At 46.8% G+C, this 22136-nt stretch overlaps 2 protein-coding genes across 12 annotated transcripts in view; one reads left to right on the forward strand and one right to left on the reverse strand.

Moving 5' to 3' along the window:
• The window catches only part of LOC109415389 (paired box protein Pax-2a), an 83116-nt gene extending 74440 nt beyond the window's left edge, over positions 1-8676 (forward strand). For 2 of the 3 annotated variants that reach the window (XM_029855214.2, XM_029855215.2), the window contains 5 exons: positions 6972-7327; positions 7393-7463; positions 7537-7684; positions 7754-8212; positions 8277-8675. In XM_029855214.2, coding sequence (XP_029711074.1) covers positions 6972-7327; positions 7393-7463; positions 7537-7684; positions 7754-8212; positions 8277-8416 — 1174 coding nt within the window. In that variant the 3' untranslated portion in view covers positions 8417-8675. Of the gene's footprint in view, positions 1-6971; positions 7328-7392; positions 7464-7536; positions 7685-7753; positions 8213-8276 lie in introns of all 3 variants that reach the window. The other variant, XM_019689257.3, reaches the window with a different exon arrangement.
• A 1934-nt stretch (positions 8677-10610) lies between these two features.
• The window catches only part of LOC109431133 (tau-tubulin kinase homolog Asator), a 96475-nt gene continuing 84949 nt past the window's right edge, over positions 10611-22136 (reverse strand). For all 9 annotated transcript variants that reach the window (XM_019707323.3, XM_062843810.1, XM_062843790.1 and 6 more), the window contains 4 exons: positions 12165-12284; positions 11915-12097; positions 11592-11855; positions 10611-11519 (listed from right to left, as the gene is read on the reverse strand). In XM_019707323.3, the coding sequence (XP_019562868.2) occupies positions 10677-11519; positions 11592-11855; positions 11915-12097; positions 12165-12284 (1410 nt within the window). In that variant the 3' untranslated portion in view covers positions 10611-10676. The remainder of the gene's footprint in view (positions 11520-11591; positions 11856-11914; positions 12098-12164; positions 12285-22136) is intronic.

The following is a 22136-nucleotide window of genomic DNA, read 5'->3' on the forward strand; positions in this document are numbered from 1 at the left end:
TTAATTCTCGATTTCGTGAATTTCAGTTTTTGATTTTTCTAATTTTTATTTTTGAACATCCCCACACTTTTATATTTTTCCAGGAAGCCTATTTGGGGTACGGATTTTTTGGGATGAAAACATTTTGAGATTTTATGATAATTGTTGAAATATTTTTATTCTAAATTTTTTTCACAGAAAATTTTATTTTCCGTGTAATTTTAAGGAAAATAATTTTAGAGTGTATTCAATCTCCTTAAACTATTAAACAAGGATAGAATGGTTTTGGAAAAATTTAAAATATGTTAATTGTAGCGATTCAATACAAAATAAACAATGACTTCTAAAAGGTGACCAAAACATCAATTTTTCAATGATTTAAAAAAAATGTAAATACGCTTTCAAATACACCAAAAACCATTTTGAGATATACAAAACAGTCCTTAATATCAGCCAAAAATATAAAAATTTTGATTTCCCTCGAAACAAAAATTACAAAAATGTTCAAACTATACCCCGTCTAAAGGCGGGGTTGGGTATTAGAGGGTTAAGTAGTACAGATCTTGCATTACTTAACATAGGCAACCGCCCAACCTTCATGGTATCTGCTAGAGAGGAAGTGTTAGATATAACGCTTTGCTCTAGCAGAATTAGTCACGAGCTGACCAACTGGCATGTGTCCGATGAAGAATCTTTATCTGACCATCGCTACATCTTTTTTGAACATTTAAATGTTACTTCGCAAACATTGCGTTTCAGGAATCCTCGGTCAACAAACTGGGATCTTTATACTGATTTGGTTGCAGCCAAATTTCATGGATATTCACCATCCATTGACACTCCAAGTGATTTAGATGATGCCGTTGATACTACAACGACCTTCATCATGGAAGCTTTTGAAGAAGCATGCCCTCTACGGTCTGTGAAGATCACAAGAGGAACCCCTTGGTGGAACTCTGATCTGGCGAAACTCAGGAAACAATGTAGAAAGAGTTGGAACAGACGACGTTCGGCTGGTTCGGAGGCTTTCAGGTCGGCTCGCATGGCCTACAGGAAAGCTCTCCGGTCTGCTGAACGATCCGGCTGGAAAAACCTTTGTACAAATGTTTCCAGCTTGAGTGAAGTCAGTCGGTTAAACAAAATCCTTGCGAAATCTAAGGATTTCCGGGTGAACGAACTTCGTTTGCCAAATGGCGATCTGACTTCCTCTGATGAGGAAGTTCTGGAATGCTTATTCAGCACACACTTCCCTGGATGTGTAGATATTACATCTTCGGATGATCCTGATGTCTTTTCTTGTAGTTATGATTCTTTAGCTTCGGCTCGGAGTATTGTAACTATAGAATCGATTGAGTGGGCTCTTAATAGCTTTGCTCCTTTCAAATCTCCTGGGGCAGATGGGATTTATCCTATTTTGCTTCAGAAGGGATTTGATTATTTCAAACATGTTTTGAAAAAACTACTTGTTTGCAGTTTTGCTACAGGGTATAATCCCAAATCCTGGAGGGATATTACTGTAAAGTTTATTCCGAAAGTGGGTCGTGCGTCGTATGAAGAAGCAAAGAGTTTCAGACCTATCAGTTTGACCTCTTTTCTTCTGAAATGCTTAGAACGCATTGTGGATCATCACATCCGTGATGTTCATCTGGCCAACGTGCCTCTTCATGTGAACCAACATGCCTACCAATCTGGTAAGTCCACTGTGACTCTTTTACACAAGGTTGTTTACGATATCGAGAAAGCATTCGCTCAAAAGCAATCTTGTTTGGGTGTTTTCTTAGATATCGAGGGTGCCTTTGACAACGTGCCTTTCGATGCCATATTGGAAGCCGCACGGAGTCATGGTATATCTCCAATGATTTCCAATTGGATTCACCAAATGCTCAAAAACCGATATCTCTTCTCGACATTGCGTCTAGCAGGGATTAGGAAATTGAGTGTTTGTGGATGCCCCCAAGGGGGAGTCTTATCACCGCTTTTGTGGAATCTCGTAGCAGATACGCTATTGAGGCAACTCAATAATAGCGGTTTTCCTACTTATGGTTTTGCCGACGACTACCTAACATTGTTAGTTGGTATGTGCATCAGCACCCTTTTCGACCTGATGCAAAACGCCCTTCAGGTAGTTGAGGGTTGGTGTCGCCAATATGGCCTTTCGGTTAATCCGAGTAAAACATCTATTGTTCTTTTCACGGAAAGGCGAAACCGTAATGGCGTTCGACCTTTGCGTCTCTTTGATTCTGAAATCGATGTGACTGAACAGGTAAAGTACGTTGGAGTCATTCTTGATTCCAAGCTTTCCTGGACACCTCACATTGAGTTCAGAATCAAGAAAGCTTGTATGGCCTTCGGGCAATGCCGGCGTACTTTTGGTACAACTTGGGGTCTAAAACCCAAGTATATCAAATGGATCTTCACAACTGTGGTTCGGCCAATATTGGCTTATGGATGTCTTGTGTGGTGGCAAAAGGGCGAAGTGAGAACGGTCCAATCAAAATTAGGCCATCTCCAAAGGATGTGCTTAATGGCGATGTCTGGAGCGTTCTCTTCAACTCCTACGGCAGCGCTCGAAGTTCTCTTTGACGTTGCCCCACTACACATTCATCTCAAACAAGAAGCCCTTTCTTGCACTTACCGGTTACGGGTACTCGGTCTACTAGAGGAAACTCCTGTGAACCGCACATCAACACACACCTCGTTGTTTCCACTTTTAGTGAATTGGGACAAAATTGTCCTTGCTCCAAGTGATCTTACAATTGCTTGTAATTTTCCATATAGGACATTTTCCACGAAATTCCCTTCCCGGGAAGAGTGGACATCTGGTTATCTGGAGAGAAGTATTTCAGACGGCATCGTATGTTACACTGATGGCTCCCTTCTCGAAGGTCGAGCAGGTGCTGGTGTTTATTCTCGTGAGCTAAGGCTGTATCAGTCTTATTCACTTGGCAGACACTGCACCGTTTTTCAGGCCGAAATCTTTGCTCTTATGTGCGGAGTGCAATCAGCACTTCAGCAGCACGTAATGGGCAAAGTAATATACTTCTGTTCAGATAGCCAGGCTGCTATTAAAGCACTTGCTTCGGCCAACTCCAGGTCGAAGATAGTTATCGCTTGTCGAACTCAAATCGAGGAGCTGAATTCAGCAAACGCTGTTCACCTTGTATGGGTACCTGGCCATTCTTCCATCGCTGGAAATGAATTGGCTGATGAGTTAGCTCGCACTGGAGCATCACATGACTTCATTGGTCCTGAGCCAGCTATTCCGGTATCCAAGTGTTGGGTAAAGCTTCAGATTGACATCTGGGCTGCCACTCAGCACAAACAATACTGGAATAGTTTGGAGTCATGTCGTCAAACCAAATTGTATAGTGCTGAGCCATCTCTACGGGTGGCGAAGTATCTAACTAATCTGTCTAAGCAGAATTGCAGCATGCTGGTCAAAGCATTGACTGGCCACTGCCAACTCAGCTATCACATGGCGAATATTCAGCAAGCTGATTCATTTGCCTGTGATAGCTGTGAATCCAATTATGGAACTTCGTATCATTTGATATGTAACTGTCCAGTTTTCGCGCAACTGCGTTTCCGAGTATTCGGTAAACACTTATTAAGTGAAACTGACTTCAGAAACCTGAATCTTCAGGATATTCTGTTGTTCTTAACCCGCTGTGGTAAAGAGCTATAGGCTCTCTTTCGCTTTATGCGTTATTACAGTGCCCTTTTCAGGGCGCTGTTTGAACCCATTGTGGTACGCTTGTGCGTTAGTACCCTCTTCCAGGGTATTTTTCCTATTTCCCTACCTGTCCCTATCCCCATCCAAATCCTTTTTCCTTCCTTTTCCCTCAGGTAGATGATGAAATAGGCTGTTATTTTGGCGATGGCACAAATGTCCCAAATGGAGGATAACGTGCCTCTGGAGCCGGCCTTCTGATACCTGATACCTGAGCAAATAACCCCCCCTTTGATTAGAGAAGAAAAAGGAGGTAACTTCAATGACGTTCCAAGGATCCTCCCCAAGTAGCACCCGCAACTTAATTAGACATGATCGTCGTTGCTAACAAGTTGCAAATGAGTTTTCATGAAACAATGAGTTATTAAATAGTTATAATGTGATTCCGAATGTTTTCATTCGGATTCTAAAAATTAAAAAATGTGAAACTATATTAAAACCTATTAAAAACCTGTCGTTCATGCCACACTCAGTTATAACATGTTTGTAACTGCTAATGAGATCAATATAAACGTCATCGATAGTCGAAACTTACGGAACCAATTTATAACTGAGATATATCTGCTTGTTGCAACCAATCTCAGTTACAACCAATTAAAAACCAAAACATTTATGTTGACTGTTATAATCTTGTTACACTTGGAACTAACTTAGAACATAACGAAGACTTTTGACAGGAGGGGCGCAAACTGCGGAAAGTATGGTTAAAAAAGTTTTGCGACCATAAATACTGCCAAAAAAACCAAAACTGCTGCAGGTAAGTGCGAACAATCCATTATAGATCTCTAAATCAATCTATGTATTGCTTGCAGTGAAAAACACAACGAATGTTGGTCATCCGGTGATTAGAAAGAGTTCCTCCGAGGAGCACCTGCATCTGGAAGCGGAGTAATCCGGTGGCCATCCTAGTGCTTATGTGACCCGGATAAAGCCGCTAGTTTGAGTACATCATCGATGACGATCATGAGATGTTGTATTTTCTGAACGCGTTAGGATGTACATCAGCAGCAGCAAGAATTGAAACATTAGAAGTACAATGCCAGCCAGAAGGCACCGCCAAAACCAACGGAGAAATGAGAACGGGTTTACCAGTTTATTAGAACATTCCGTCATACAACAACTTTACCCACTGTGAAGATGACGACGGCCTGGATGATGTGACCAAGGCTGTGGCTTTGTTTGTATCGGTCACCTTCAATAACGCCGCCCAACAAGACGACGCGGAACGACCGTAGCTTCGAGACAAACGGGCTGAAAATCCTTGAAACCATTGATCATCGGTTCATTGCAAACGGAACAATTTCCGAAGATTCGGCCGACCTGCATGTCGGTAATCGTTATATTATTATTTCAATAAAAATAATAAATTGCTTCTTTCATTGATTTGAGTGTTATAATTTTTTCTTTGCCATCTGCGAACTGCTCAAGTAATTTTGATGCAGAATCATTACTTGACCATTAATACTTGTCCTATCTTTTTGCACAGTACGCAGTGGAAACTAGGCCTAGGGTCAACCAGAAGAAATTTACTTAGTGTCGTATTTATATTATTAGGTTTACATTTTTCTTAGAGTCCAGATATTATGTTGTCTAGATGCACAAGAAAATTTTTACCATGTTATTTTATTTTAATTTGGCATAATTGTTGAAAATTTCAAATTACTTAATTTTCATACATTATATTTTGATTTATTTATTGAGGAAGCCGTGCTTAAATAACTTCTTCGATGTGGAGGATTTTCAATTTTAAATAGTTTTATATCCTTCTAAAGAAGAACATTAAAGATGTTGACAGTCCAAGGCTTGTGCAGTCTCTCCTCTGTGGTCTAAGGAACACTCGTATTTATACTACCTTAGGTAGCTATAATGAATCATACCTAGACATTTAGGTACTGTCATGAATAGTATTTCATGTAGGTAGATTTCCTATGCACACAATCATTAGGTAGACACTACAAATAGAACATTTTCAGCTTTCTATGAGAGCATTGAATAGGCTGCCAAAATGTACTTAGTCAAAGCAACATGGCGTACATTTTCATCACAAATTGCATAAATTTGCACTCCCAACATGACATGTACACTAAGGGGCGTAAGAAACATGGAATCATAAGGCATACTTTCACATTAAATCAGAAGCCGCATACAAATTTAACATTCTTTTTCAGTCTGAATTTCAATATATTTGTGCACTTAAATATTGAGTACAGAAACGAAGTCATTGATGCAACGATGCATGGTCACTAGCAATGACGAATGCCATGACTAGCTGATTAGTTATCGAATCGGTCACCAATTTTTAAGTTGACTGTTAGTTGTATCTCAGTTATAAAATGATTGCAAACTAGAACCGCTCATAACACGAACAGATGTTTTATATTGACTCCGCCTCTTGCGCTTTTTTCGTTGCAATTCAGTCGTTATTAAGACGATTGGTTCAAACGGCATAACTTTCAATATAGTTGTAAACAAATTATGGAAACTTATTAATGCCCTCGTGTGCTGCTTGGGTCAGGGGGGGTTCATAAGCCTTTCAAAGGGTTTTAAGAGGTTTCAGTCCGGTTTCAGACGAATTTTTCAGAATCGAATCAGTGATTGTGTATTTTCACAGGTGTTTAATAGTGTTCATGGTAATTAAGAAGAAGTTTTCGGATATCTCGGGAAGTTTCATAAAAGTTTTGACAGTATTTTTGGATTTCAGAGAGATGCATAAGATTTTACCGAGGTTCTAGGGGAGATCCAGGGGGGCTTCAGATGCATTTCTAAGAGTTTCAGGAACGTCTTAGATGGTTTCAGGGCGCTTTCAAAGACGTTTCTAGGAGTTTCCGTGTCATTTAAGGGTGTTCTCCGATTATCTTTAGGGGCGTTTGAGTACATTCCAGGGAATTTCAAGTGGGCTACTGTGGAATCAGATGGCTTTCAAGGCCTAAACCCCCAAAACCCCCTCGAACGCCCCTGTGACCCAATTCGCTCTCACTTGTAGTTAGTGGGCACAAACGCGAGTGTGTAGTGGATTAACATCTAAGAGAGATGGATTTGTGAAAAAAGGTGTGCTCATGGTTTGGCTTCGGAATCAGTTTGGCTTTCTATTCCGCAGAATCGTTACATATTATGTGGCTTCAGGTATCAGTAGGTCGGCTCCAGAGGCACGTTCTCCTCCATTTGGGAAATCTGTGGCTTAGTTGGATAAAATGTATATTAGCGAAGATATGGGCCAAGAAAACATCATGTATAATGTGCCCTTTCCCTTTCTCTCTTCCAGAATCGTTCGCAACAAGGCGGCCGAGAAGGCCAAGTACAGCTCCCGCATGGACTCCAGCATGCAGGACTCAGCTCCCCGAGGCGTATCGCGACAAAGTGGCGGCAGCCAACAGCAACAGCAAGGTCCACCACCGCCGTCCCAGTCGGGCCATTCGCAATCGCAGGCGGCCCAACAGGAATGCATGAACCAATCTATGTCCGACTCGGAGGGTATGATGAAGAGCTCCCAGTCGCAGTCGGCGGCCGACAGTGTGGGAGCTTCGGCATCGTACTCCATCAACGGGTTGCTTGGATTGTCGCAGAAATCACTGTCCGGAACTACGAGTTCCAAACGGCGCAAAATCAAAGAAGAGCCAGGTCGGTTTCAGATGGGTTGCTTTGATCCAAAGAAGTACTAATGTTTCATCTCTTTTTTTTTACAGATTTACGAAGTGGTCTCTTGGGCAGCATAAAACGTGATAAGGTACTGAATCCGCACGGATGGCACCAATCAGTAATTTTGACCAATTTTCCTCCTTTCCCTTGGGAAATTTCTTGGCTAACACTTCTTATTTTGTAACTTGTAGGACACCAAAGATATTTCGGACTACGAACACATGAAACCGATTGACCAGGACAAAGGCAGCGATCTCTACTCCGGTGTGGATTTTGTTAGTTCGATGGCAATGTCCAGTGAGGACAACTCCGACAATCAATCGAGCTTTTCTATTAGAGGTTTCTGCGCGAATTCGATTTTAAATAAGATCGAAGACGAACATTTTTCTAAATTCCATTATTTTCTAGGTGAGAAACCACACAAATACCATCGAGCCGAGGACGCCCTCTCGGTTGGGGTGATAATTGAAGACGATACATCCGCCCGCAAGCAGCAACAACAACACCAGCCGCACCCGTCCGAGCTTACCAAAGTCCCGGGAGGTTACGAGAAGATTCTCACCAGCGAAATGATTGCCGCCTCTTCGGCTGCCGCAGCAGCCGCGGCAGCGGCCGCCGCTTCCTTAGGCGGCAGTAGCGGCGGCCTCAAGAGAACCGAAGCCTCCCAGATGACTCAATCCATCGAATTCCTCAGCGATATGAACAACAACATTTCCCAAAATCAAAACCAGAGCTTCCCAACGACGAGTTACGAGACGGCCGCCGGATATAGTACCGGCGAGCCGTCCGAGGCCGCCGTCCTGAATCCGCACATTGCCTGCTCGTCCAACTATTCGGCCTTCCTGCAGAACACGGACCAGTTTGCGGGTGAGTTCGTTAACTTGAAGAACCCTCAAAGCATACATCTTCATAACCTCATTGTTCCTTCCAGCGGCCAATCCGGAGCTGATCTTCCCTACGGCCTACACCCAGTACGCACCCGGTTACGGTTCGTTCAACTACAACACGGCATTCACGAACAACAACCTTTGTCGAGATTTGGGACAGATTCATTATCCGGAGGAGCAGTAGCCCCGAACGCAGTAGGCGACGAACCTCCTCTCCAAACAACAAAAGGAACAACATTTCAACCAACAACAACAAAGAGTAAAACGAATTTCACAACCGCTACAAAGAAATATGGCATTTAATACACTCACATACACAGACAAATACACACACGTACACACATCTTATTAGAATGATTTGATAGAGAAAGATGGTGAATAAGAAAATATTTGAAAAACATGACAAATTATATAAGTGACATTACAGAAATGTGGCGTTCGTGAATCGGTTTAGAACGGAAAGAAAATCCAACATATTCACATCCGGTTTTTATTAACCACTTTTTGTCTGTGTCTGTCTGTCTGTCTGTCTGTCTGTCTGTCTGTCTGTCTGTCTGTCTGTCTGTCTGTCTGTCTGTCTGTCTGTCTGTCTGTCTGTCTGTCTGTCTGTCTGTCTGTCTGTCTGTCTGTCTGTCTGTCTGTCTGTCTGTCTGTCTGTCTGTCTGTCTGTCTGTCTGTCTGTCTGTCTGTCTGTCTGTCTGTCTGTCTGTCTGTCTGTCTGTCTGTCTGTCTGTCTGTCTGTCTGTCTGTCTGTCTGTCTGTCTGTCTGTCTGTCTGTCTGTCTGTCTGTCTGTCTGTCTGTCTGTCTGTCTGTCTGTCTGTCTGTCTGTCTGTCTGTCTGTCTGTCTGTCTGTCTGTCTGTCTGTCTGTCTGTCTGTCTGTCTGTCTGTCTGTCTGTCTGTCTGTCTGTCTGTCTGTCTGTCTGTCTGTCTGTCTGTCTGTCTGTCTGTCTGTCTGTCTGTCTGTCTGTCTGTCTGTCTGTCTGTCTGTCTGTCTGTCTGTCTGTCTGTCTGTCTGTCTGTCTGTCTGTCTGTCTGTCTGTCTGTCTGTCTGTCTGTCTGTCTGTCTGTCTGTCTGTCTGTCTGTCTGTCTGTCTGTCTGTCTGTCTGTCTGTCTGTCTGTCTGTCTGTCTGTCTGTCTGTCTGTCTGTCTGTCTGTCTGTCTGTCTGTCTGTCTGTCTGTCTGTCTGTCTGTCTGTCTGTCTGTCTGTCTGTCTGTCTGTCTGTCTGTCTGTCTGTCTGTCTGTCTGTCTGTCTGTCTGTCTGTCTGTCTGTCTGTCTGTCTGTCTGTCTGTCTGTCTGTCTGTCTGTCTGTCTGTCTGTCTGTCTGTCTGTCTGTCTGTCTGTCTGTCTGTCTGTCTGTCTGTCTGTCTGTCTGTCTGTCTGTCTGTCTGTCTGTCTGTCTGTCTGTCTGTCTGTCTGTCTGTCTGTCTGTCTGTCTGTCTGTCTGTCTGTCTGTCTGTCTGTCTGTCTGTCTGTCTGTCTGTCTGTCTGTCTGTCTGTCTGTCTGTCTGTCTGTCTGTCTGTCTGTCTGTCTGTCTGTCTGTCTGTCTGTCTGTCTGTCTGTCTGTCTGTCTGTCTGTCTGTCTGTCTGTCTGTCTGTCTGTCTGTCTGTCTGTCTGTCTGTCTGTCTGTCTGTCTGTCTGTCTGTCTGTCTGTCTGTCTGTCTGTCTGTCTGTCTGTCTGTCTGTCTGTCTGTCTGTCTGTCTGTCTGTCTGTCTGTCAACTGGTGTCTGGTGTTCAACTAACTGACCTAGCTACCTGCCTAGTATCGGGTTCGCGCAGATTGCATACGTCGCCAATGGATTACTCACGGATCCCATCGGGACATCTTGTGGTCGAAACGGGTCGAAACCCTGTTGTAGTTGACTCGCTGGGGCATTTTGTTGTGGACATTCTGTAGCTCAGTGTGGTAGAAACAGTGTTGGCTGTTGAAGTTGCAACGCTGTTGCACCTTGCAACTGACCCGCTTTAACATCCTGTAGTTGAAACGCCGCATTGCCTTGCGACTGATTTACTGTGTCCTCCAGCTGTTGTTGGAATGCTTCTTCACGCCAAGCTTCACCTACTTGAACCGACTTCAGCCTCTCGATTAGTAAACGCTATCGCTCTTCATATCGACGTAGCTGTTCATCCCGTGCAGACTGCACCTGTCTGCGTTTTGTCTCGAGTGCTTGGTACCGTAGTTGATCCTTCTCCAGTTGTTGCTTCAACGCGCTTTCCACTTCAGCTGCTGCCGCTCTTCTGCACGATTATTGCATACATCTGCATTACTGCATAGCTCTGTTTACTAGATTCCCACCCAAGTTCTATCATGTTCCCACTGCCCATTCAGGGATTGTGATAAAAAATAAGTGTACTTACCGCACAACGCACCAATTTCCTATACTGCTTTATACGCTTTTACCTCTTTGTATTTCATAGTTTTCTTTGTTTACCAATAAATTAAGAATTGAGATTATTTGCAAGGTCTGCTGCTTCTGCGGCTGCGATTGCGGCTGGGTTGTTTGTAGTTGTGGTAGTTGTAGTGGTAGTAGTAGCAATATTAGTAGTTCCATTATTAACAATAGCACTCGTCGATGTGTTGTTGTTTTGCTTGTGTTGCTGCTGCTTCTGCTGCAGTGGCAACTGATCGGCAGCTGCAATCGCTGGCTGCGGTTGATGCAGCGATTGCGCCTGTGACTTCTGCTCCAGCTGCTGGGCATTCTTCTTTGATGCGTTTTCGGAATGTTGCTCGCCCTTCCACAGTCCATCGGTCGAATCGTCCGAATCATCAAACTGGCTCTTCCACTGCGAGGCCAGTGTCAAAGCTCCCTGATACTTGGGCGTCTGGTGCTGACTAGCGTTCTCGTCATCGATTATGGCATGCTGGGTGATGGAAAAGTCCCGACAGCTCTTGTCGTCCGCCAAGCTCCGGTACTTGGCCGACTGGGTGGCGAAAGACCGTAGGCTTTTGCCGCCCAAGTGCAACGACTGCCGCTGGGTTAGGGAGTTCGGTTGACCCCCGTCTGTGGTACTCTGCTGACCGTTGGTCGCCCCGATCCCACCCGTTAGCTGCCCATCACCTGGGGTACAGCTAACCTCGTCCGCTTCGGTCTTCAGCTTCGATTTCGCCTCCGAGAAATTGGTGATTTCGTTGGCCTGCGAGTGCTGCTGCTGTAGACTGTCGATCGAGGACGCAAAGTCTTTTATGTTGACTGGTGGTGCCGTTAGGATCCGTAACCGGCTACCTCCGTGTTTCGACACCTTGTTCACGTCAGTGTGGGCCCGGACCAGTGGAATCTCCGGCTGAAACGGGTCGAAATCATACGTTAAGGTTCTTTATTACTATTGCACAGAAGGAATTTCAATCTCACTCACCTTCACCTTAGTGCCTTCCTGGCTCGCAATCAGGGCGTCCTTGAACGCCTGCCGTAGCCGTGGATCCAACGGATCCACGCCGTACTTCTCGTTCTGGACGTTGTTGTTGTTATTATTTGCATTCTGCTGACCGGTTCCCGTTCCTCCACCGGCCGGATTCGGAAGCTTTGCGTTTGCGTTCACATTGTTGGCGTTCTGGGGCTTGATCGATTCGATCGGCTCCGTGTGCATCACCTTGACAGAGTCTGGAATCACTTTGCGTTTCTAAAACAGGGGAAGACAGTCAGATATTGCGACAAAATTAGTCTTACAAAGGGTTTCACCTCCGTCAGTTCGATATCCTTGTGTTTCTTAATTAGTTCACTCTTTGGTACGGCTGCGTTTACTACTTTGGCTTCTCCGCCGGCATGGTCGGCATTGTTCTCCTCTGTCTTTTCCCAATCGAACGGATCGGTTTCCTTCACACCGCGTCGCTTCATGCAGCGCTCGAACAGGGTTACTAGCATCTGAGGAATGGAGATTATATGGGATCTATAACACTAAGATCTAGAACTCAACAGAGTAGAAACTTACAGCGTAGTCCGGCTTGTCGGCGTAGTTAAGCGATTGGATGTGATCTAAGAAGTACTTGAAATCTGAAGGCAAGTGCTTGAGTAGCAAACGATGATCGTATTTCTCCTTTAACAAACCCACCTGGAAGTAAAATCGAATTGATGACAATAAAACTCGTTAGTATAGTTACTCATACCGTGGAATAAACAAAAACTCTACCAAATCCCGTGTAATATTTTGAAGGGGATAGGCGTTGAGCCAATGAAGCAGTGCTCCAGCCAAAAACAACTCCACATATTTTCTAGACAAGCCTATTTGAAGTCATGGTCTCCACCACATTTGGCAAGTATGTGACTACGCACTGTGCGAAACCGCGGGCACACGAACAAAACGTGTACCGCGGGTTCTTCAAAACCTGCACAAACTGGACACTTGGGAAAAGCATAACTAAGGATGTAAGTCATTGTACCTTAGTCTTTGTAACCAACACGATAGCGTCTACGGGCGAATTCCCTTTCCCAAAGCTGACTGGTTGCTCGAGAGAACATTTACGCCCTCAGTGTGTCTCAACAGTCTGTTGAGGATGATCTTCTCGAGCACCTTCTCCGCCGTGTCGATCAGACATATTAGTCTATATACCGACGGGTCTCCGAGTGGTTTTCCCGATTTTGGCAAGAGTACTAGTAGGCTCTGCCGCTTCCAAACCTCCCTCGTCCTGGTATTTCTGCATAGCAGACCTGAACATTCCGGGATCCTCTGCAATAGTTACTTTTAAGGCCAAGTTCGGAACTCCGTCCGGACCTGGCACCTTACTTACGCTTAGGGATTTTGCAAACCCTGCAAGTTCCTCATCGGTGGCCCGCTCCTCGTCACCAAACCCTGTAACCAGCTGGCCTACGAAAGGAGGTCAAGGACTAGGATCATGACGCGGAAAAAGCCACTTGATGATCCCCTCCAACGTCTCTGGAGACTACTCTATAGAAGCCATTACACCTCTTGTATGGACCATCACGATCCTGTAGGCATTGACGGCAGAAGTTCAGGCGGACTAGCGGAAGCTTCTCTGGTCGTTTCGGACACGGAACAAACGTTCGGTTACGCGGAAATAATATCAAAAAGGTAACTTTATTAAATAACTCGTCTTGGTCGGAAAACACGTTTTACGATTATGATGATGCAATCGATATCTGTCAATGTTGTTGGCGGGGTGCCAAGGTGAGTACTCACGCAAGGTACGGCTACGGTTGTTTGTAGCAGGGTTTGTGTAAAAGAGGTGAGGAGCGAGCAGTGCACCCGTCCGACACTCCCCCTCAATGCGATGTCCTCACTGATCTTCGCCAAGTCCTAGCATCTTGCGGAAGGTCTGATGCTTCTGTGGACCGAGCGGCTTTGTAAAGATGTCTGCCAGCATTTGATCCGTTGGGCAATACTCCAACACGACTTGCCCCTTAACGCACAAATCTTGCACGAAATGCTCGCGAGTGTTGATATGCTTTGAACGCCTGTTGCTCCTCTCGGTTTTAACGAAAGCAAGACAACCCTGGTTGTCCTCCCTAACCACGGTCGGTCGGTCCTGCGTTTCGCCAAGGTCGATCAGCAACTGTCGAAGCCATATTGTTTCTTGGCATGCCTCGCTGAGGGCATAATACTCGGCTTCCATAGATGACAACGTTACACTTGATTGGCGGCGGCTGGTCCAGGAAATTACGCCACCACCGTACGCAAACACAAATCCGGTCGTTGACTTTCTAGTGGACAGGTCGCCGGCCCAGTCGGCGTCGGAGTATCCAACCAGATCCTGAATAGCCGCTCCCCCTAGCTTGAGGTACCACTCCTTTGTCCCTTTCAGGAACCGCAGGACACGTTTAGCGGCAGTCCAATCATATTCCGTTGGCTCCGCAAATTTTCGGCCGAGGATGGCCGCAGCAGCAGCGATATCCGGCCTGGCTATGACTGCTAAGTATAGCAGCCCACCAACGAGACTGCGGTACACAGTAGGATCCTCCAACGACGCACTCGTATCTTCCGTCTTCACATGTCCAACGTCCATAGGGGTTCTGGCCTGCTTCGCTTCTGACATTCCGTTTCGTTCAAGCAGCTTCTCGATATAGTTCTTCAACCGTACGTGGTAGACTCCCTGCTTCACGACGATCTCCAACCCGAGGAAGTGTCGCGGTTGGCCCAGGGACGTTAGGTCGAACTCCGCACTGAGATGTTCAAAACACTTCTTCAGTTCCGCTTCAGCAGACGACGCCAACAGTATATCGTCGACGTAGACGTTCAGCAACACTCTGACTTCTCCTGCTAGCTTGATGTACAAACAAGGGTCCGCACTCGATTTCTTGAATCCGTATCTCAGCAACACGTCCTGGAGTCTCTTACACCAACACCGAGCAGACTGTCGAAGCCCATAAATACTGCGTTTTAAACGGCACACTAACTCTTCCTGTCCCCGCTGGGAGTACCCCGGCGGCTGCCGCATGAAGATCACTTCGTTGAGGCTTCCGTATAAGTACGCCGTCTTGATGTCCAGGTGACGGACGGCCAGGCTCCGCTTCGACGCAATCGTGAAAAAGGTTCGCAAGGTTGCTTGCCGGGCTACGGGCGCAAAGACTTCCTCAAAGTCCTCTCCGAAACGTTGGGTGTGACCTTGAGCGACGATTCGGGCTTTGTATTTGACGATTTCGTTCTGTTCGTTGCGCTTGATCTTATACACCCATCTTGAACCGACGGTTTTCCTTCCTTGGGGTAGCGGGACGAGCTCCCACGTTCCGTTCCGTCGATGGGACTCCATCTCCTCATCCATCGCCAAACACCATTCCCGTATCTTCACAGCTTGCTTGAAATCCACCGGCTCGTTCACGGCACACGCCGCAACTCCTGCAGTATCCAGCTCGAAGTCCTGTAGTAACGAGGAGCTACACCTTTATTCCGTCTTTCAGATCGTCGCATCCCTTCCTGGGGTTCGTCCGCCGGATCGGCTTCGCCACCGACAGCCCCTTCTTCTCCTTCTGAATCTTCGGAATCTTCATCCGGGACCGAATCTGGAATCGCTTTTACTTGGTTTTCCTTTTCCTTGGAATGTTGTTCGTCCGGTTCCACACCTGTCACAGGGAATTCCACGGAAGACGAACCGTTGCCGAGTTCTACGAAGCGGGCATCACGACTCACTACGATGTTGTCCGTTCCTGGCACTAGAAAGCGATAACCTTTTTGATCCATGCAATACCCGACGAACTTCAGTTTACGGGCCTTGCTATCTAGTTTTCCCCTTTTGACATCCGGCACGTGGACGAAGGCTTCGCTCCCGAAGATGCGGATGTGACTCAAATCAGGCTTTCTTCCCCACCAAAGTTCAAATGGTGTCTTCTGGAGCGAACGTGAAGGAAGTCTGTTTTGGAGGTATGTAGACGTCAGAATTGCTTCCCCCCAGAACCTTTTCTCCAACCCAGCATCAATCAACATGCACGTTGCCATTTCCGAAAGAGCCCTGTTCTTCCGCTCGGCTATGCCGTTTTGCTGCGGCGAATACGGCGTGGTGAATTGAGGCTTGATTCCCTCCTGCTTGTAGAAGCGACGCAGATCATTGTTGTCAAATTCCCCGCCCCCATCAGAGCGGATCACCTTGGGCTTCCTGTTGAACTGGGTCTCGGTCCACCGCACGTACTCCTTAATACAATCTGCGGCTTCCGCCTTGCTTTTCAGCAGGTAGGTCACCGTGAACCTGCTAAAATCATCAATGATATTCATCACATACCTGTTACCATTCGGCGTCTCGTTCCTCATCGGCCCACACAGGTCGGTGTGGACGATGTCCAGAATCTGCGAAGATTTCCGTTCCGTGACAGGTGGGAAAGGCAAACGAGCAGATTTGCCCTCCATGCAGCATTCGCAGACGAGCTTCATGCCGCAGTCGACGACTTTCACCCCAGTTGCGAGCTTCTCCTTATTCAAGCGCTCCACCGCCGCCCAATCGCGGTGACCAAGGCGCCTGTGCCATTGGTGCTGGCAGTTTGGAAGATGTTGACCCGATGCACTTGCCGCAGACTCTCTCGTCTTCAGGTAGTAAACACCACCGTAGCGGCACCCCGTTGCCACAACGGAACCCTTCTCACTCACAACCCGACAACCGTCACTGTCAAACACCACACTCATTTTCTTCTGTGCCAGTTTCGTCACTGAAATCAGGCTCGAGGCCAGTCCCGGCACGTACTTAACCTCGCTCATCGAAATCATCACAGCATTTCCTTCGTCATCGACCCCGAAGATGACACCACTGCCTTCGCCCATTATCTGGGTCTTCTTTCCGTCAGCTAGGGTGATCCACCCACCCTCGAACTCGCGCAGCGACGTGAAAAACGAACGATCCGAGGTCATATGGGCGCTTGCCCCACTATCGATCAGCCAAAGCGACGTTTTCTCACTACCCGCTTTGAACGCGACGAATTTCTGTTCATCACTGGCAGCTTTTGCCTTTGCACTACCGCCGGCACCGGTTTTCGACGAACTGTCACCCGATTTCTTCTCGGCCGCGAACTTCCGGCAGTTGCGTTTTAAGTGCCCGACCTTCTTACAGAAGTGACACGTTCTGTTCTCCTTCTCGCGCTTGTTTTCGGAAGACCACATAGCCTTCTCCCCCTTGCTGGATGCACCTTCACGCTCCAGACGACGGTGGTATTCGTCTGAGAGCTTCGATTTGACGGTATCAATTGTCAGGTCATCGTCCGACCGAGAGTCAAGTGCCGTCACAATACCATCAAACGACGGAGGGAGGCTCCGAAGTAACATACAAATTTTCACGTCTTTCTCGAGTTTTGTTCCGGCTGCATCCAACCGGTCGAAAAGATCATCCATCTCTTGCAGATGCTTTTCGAGATCGCCGGATTCCGGAAGGTTCGTAGCACAAAGTTTCTTGAGCAAAGAAACGCGAAGCGATCGCGTTGTCTTCTCGTGATACGCCTTGAGGGTATCGTACACTTGTCGCGCGAATTCACAGTTCTTCACAAGGGACAGTTGACTGTCCTCCAGCAACAACACTAATGTAGCCTTTGCTCTGCGATCATCGCGATTCCACTCTACCGTTTTCTCTTCCGGAATATCTTCCTCCACCACTCTCCACAAATCATCGCGGGTGAGCAGCATCCGCACCTTTATTTTCCAGGTGGACCAGTTCGTTCCGTTTAGTTTGGCAACGGAGAATTTCACATCGACCATGTTAACCTCACTTTTCACGCGCACGAAAACAAACACTCTTCGCCGGGTGGCGGAATTCCAGCCGCATGTACTGCCACAGTACTCGGCACGAGAGATTCGTCACTCTCAACAATGTCCGAACGCGAATCGACTTTTCACTCCGAAATTTCACACCGGCGCGACCAGCTGCGGGCCATAACCTGACGGCAGAAGTTCAGGCGGACTAGCGGAAGCTTCTCTGGTCGTTTCGGACACGGAACAAACGTTCGGTTACGCGGAAATAATATCAAAAAGGTAACTTTATTAAATAACTCGTCTTGGTCGGAAAACACGTTTTACGATTATGATGATGCAATCGATATCTGTCAATGTTGTTGGCGGGGTGCCAAGGTGAGTACTCACGCAAGGTACGGCTACGGTTGTTTGTAGCAGGGTTTGTGTAAAAGAGGTGAGGAGCGAGCAGTGCACCCGTCCGACAGGCATCACCCCACGGATTCGCTTTGAGAATCTGACAGAGATCCTCAACCTTGCTGCTTCGGTAGCTGCGAACACCACCCGTCGCTCATTTTACTCCCCATCAGAACGTGCTCGTTACACCCTAGACATGCCTAGGTATGGTCGCACTGCACGCACGCAAGAGCACCGCTACCAGCTCGTTTCCGCATAAACCGAGTAGATTTCGCTCACAGTGGAGTGCCTCCCTAAATAACCTCGTCGTTGAAAAATGATTTCTACCACCTACGAGGGCTTGACCTTGGTCTAGTCACCTCTACCTCTACCCGCTGCCTGCTGATGTTGTAGTCGATGCTGTAGCAAACCGCCAGATGATCGCTGTGAGTGTATGCATCGTCTATCCTCTAGTTCGAACTACTTGTTAGGCGCGGACTACAAAAAGTAACGTCGATAATCGACTCCGTTCCGTTTCGGCTAAAGGTACTTTTGATATCGACATTGGCCAGATCAACATCGAGCATGGCCAGTGCATCTCGCAGGATCTTGCCCGGTGATTCGTAAAACGGCTTCTCCATTCTACGGCTCAGGCATTGAAGTCATCCGCTATTACCACCGGCCATCGTCCTGTAAGTCAAGTACGGTCGTCATCTACGTGAACTGCTCGATAGACCAACGTGGAAGCACATAGCAGCTGCATAAGAGGACCCCGTTGACTTTAGCGATCAAGAAGCCTTCGTTAAATGGTGACATTAACTCCTCGCCGCTATTTTTCCGGAGCCATCCAGGACCTAGTTGTCGTTACCTCGCGGGTCCTCGGTATGGGTTCGCGATATCCGTCAAAACTTTTCGACCTCCTGATACAGCAGTTGCAGCGCTGCATCATAGTGGTTCAGGTTAAGCTGCGTTACCTCCACTGTGACATGTCAGCTGAGGTTCTCTTGAAAACTGGGAACTTTGAACCTTCCGTAGGGTGGTGCTTCACCTTGCCCTTTCATACACAACTTGCTACTGTCAGGGTCTTTACAGTCCCATTAGCTGTGTCCTGGTTCCAGACACCTAAAGCAAGCCTCAGTCCACCTTAAGCTTATCTACTTTAACGGTCTTGCTTACGTCCGCCACAGGTAACTGTCACACGGCTACCTGTGACCCAGTCGGGCTCTTCCGTAGCCGAACTGCTTCGGTGGCCACCTGTACCTCGCACTGTTCCCAGTCAGTGCCGTGACGAGCTCTTCCGCGTCAGTAATCTCGTCTAGGTTTTTCACCTTGAGATTCGCCTCCGTTGTAAGATCCTTCACTTTGAACCTCTACCCCCTTGCGCTCTATGTCGCGCTAGTGCTCGAGGATCATTTCACCTGTACGAGTACGTCTAATACTGCGCACATCGGCTGTCAGAACAACGAGATAGGCGTCGCTCCAGTCCGTATCGCCTTCAAGACTTCCGATACTTGGACTCTTCAGTCTTGATGACAAGTGTGCCACCTTCCTCGCGCTTGGCACATGCCTTTCTACGTTTCTTAGCCCTGGTGTCCTTATGCTCGTGCATATCCGTCTTCCTCTTATTCCGCTTCAATATAGTAAAGGGGGCGTCCTCCCTATGATCTGCCCTAACCTGTGGTAGCTGAGGATCTATCAAAGGCCTTTTCAGGCCCACGCTTCCCAGCTTTCCAGAACGCCTGGCTGGGGTCCTCCTTGCTGAATGCACTAACAACCGCTTAGCCATGCGAACGCCACCTGGTATCTCCTCTCCTGACACAAGGCCACCATGAAGCCTTCTGTATCGCAGCAGAAAACGCTATATGATCGGCTTCACAGTTGGATAATGCAACGGTTGGTTGCCTCATGCAGATCCATAATACCGCTTCGCCTTGCAACAGAAACATGTTTCCCCTGGATGGCTTTCGGTCATCAGAGTCAGCAGACCAATCAGCGTCGGAAAACTCACTTATCTCCTCGTTACCAGATGTTGAGTCCTGCAAATTCTTCATTGACGTCCTTCTGAGGTATCGCATTAGATGCTTGACGGCTTGTCAATGACTTGATCCGGGTTTGGTACTGTACCTATTCAGTTGGTTGACGACGAACAGGATATCGGGTACGGCATCCTACCCCTTCCTGATAAGGTACCTTAGAGCCATTTGTTCCGCTTCCTTCTCCGTTTGCCAGTTTGACGGCGGTTTCGATTCACGCATCTTGAACGGGTCAGAACCGATTCGATGTAGGCTTTTTGATCGAGAGCTATATCATCCTCCGTACGCGTAATTTGGGCTCCCAGGCATCTCTTTGCTGGCTCGAGATCCTTCATGCAAAACATGCTGCTCAGCTTGGCCTTGATTTCAGTCTTCATGTCTTCGCCGTTGGAGAACAGCATCAGCTCATCCACGTAGATTGCGACAAACAGGATCTTTGGCGAGATGGATCAACTTAGCCTGTCTGAATGAAAAAAAAAACAGGATCTTGTCGCCGTTGAACGTGTAGTACTCGAAGTCTTCAGCCCAAGCTTCTTCACAGCAACATCCAGTTCCCGAGCAGGAGAAAATAGCTGAAGAATAACAAACTCAGGTATGGAAAACCGAATACCTACAACCTGAATGAGGTATTAAGAAGCCCTGCATAAGAGGTAAAATACCTAAAATAATAACTGATGTGTTCCCTGTGCATAACACGCGAATAATGACTTCAGGTATGGTAATACCTAAATAATAATCGGTGATTTTTCCATACAAATAGATATTTTTCCATAATTGAATAATACCTCAATCAGTCCTCAAAACCAAAATAATAACTCGTTGAGGTATTCTATTAATACCTACAAAATACCAAAATAAGTTATTTTCAATACCTGGACAACCGACCAATACCTGGTTTTGGTATGATACCTGACTTTGGTATGCTCCAGTTATGTGTCAGTTATTCGTTCCTGCTCGGGTTTCGCGTTTCATATGCGACTCGACTGTTTAAGTCCATACATGGCTTTGTTCAAACGATACACAATTGGCCTCTTTCTAGGTTGCTCGAAATACGAGGGTTTCTGCATATATATCTCCTCGTCTAGGTCGCCTTGGAGAGAAGCGGTGGTCGACTAGAAGCTTGTTCCTCTCGTTTCTGAGTCTGGGAGCATGACATTTCGTTTCTCAGGAGGAAGCAAACTAGGTAAGCCTTTTGTTGGAACTACAAAAACTTTGTACTTGCCTGGAAGTACGTACTCCCGGTGAAACGGGTGAAGAATTACTCGTCCTCGCTTGGTACCTCGCCCTGAAGTTCACTTGGTGATAGGGATACTACCTCTACAATTTTCCCGGTTGGACTTGACGATGCTTCAAATGGGAGAATCTCACCTTCATTAATAAAGTTTACTCCCCGACGATCAACTCTTTGACTTCAGGTTTTATAGCCTGTACTCCATGCGTACGGCGTATTACCCCCATGGATTTGAGGCCTGTCTTGATCAATTTGTGGTGGAGCCCGACACGCCTGGTCAGTCCCGAATCCTCGAAGGCCCTTTCCAGTTTCGACGGAAACTTCTCTCGTCCTTCTTCGGACGTATACATAATTGAAGGGATGAAGGAGTAAAATGATCCTTGTCCGCGTTTACGACTTTGTAGGTTCCGTCGAACTTCATCTTCAGCTTCACAATGTTCCAGAAATCTCCGAGCTCCCGGAAAGTCTGTACAGCGAACTTCCAGGTGACCCCGTTGTCTCTTCCGGTTAGACGTTCAATTCCAGGAAGTCTTGAAGTGTATCTGCCATGACCTGCAGGCCTGCTACACTTGGGGATCCGGCTGTGTCGTAATTTATCTTTATAATCTTGATCGGCAAACGGTTCAGAAAAAATCATAAAAAATCTTCAAAACCGTTTAGGGAATAATAATAACAAGACTATTTCCATGTGTATATCGTGTGGTAGGCACGAAGATACTCTATGCTTCAGGATGTCATGGAAGTGAACCTACCGGGAATCGAATCCGTTACCCTCAACCCGTCTTTGCAGCTGTGGCTCATGGCTTCAAAAATCATTAAATTTTGGTGAAACAATGCTCCACCCCCTAAACTGACGCCTATGGCTAATCAGCACAACCATGGGTTACTACGATTGGTTTCACGACACTTCGGCACAACTTCACGGGTTCTGCCGTTGCCACAGTTGCCATGAGTTTCTCATGGTCCTGCCTGGCATGTCGATACCTATGCTCCTGTCGTCCAATACAGTTCGCTGAGGTACCTCTTTGCTCTGGCCGCTAAACATACTCTAGCCATTGACCAAATGGACGCTGTGATGGTTTTCGTGCAAGAAAAGTTAGACGAAGAGATTTATATGAAGTAGCCACAATGCTTCATCGATTATCGCAA

This window comes from Aedes albopictus, chromosome 1 (assembly GCF_035046485.1).
Source record: "Aedes albopictus strain Foshan chromosome 1, AalbF5, whole genome shotgun sequence".
Classification (NCBI taxonomy): domain Eukaryota; kingdom Metazoa; phylum Arthropoda; class Insecta; order Diptera; family Culicidae; genus Aedes; species Aedes albopictus.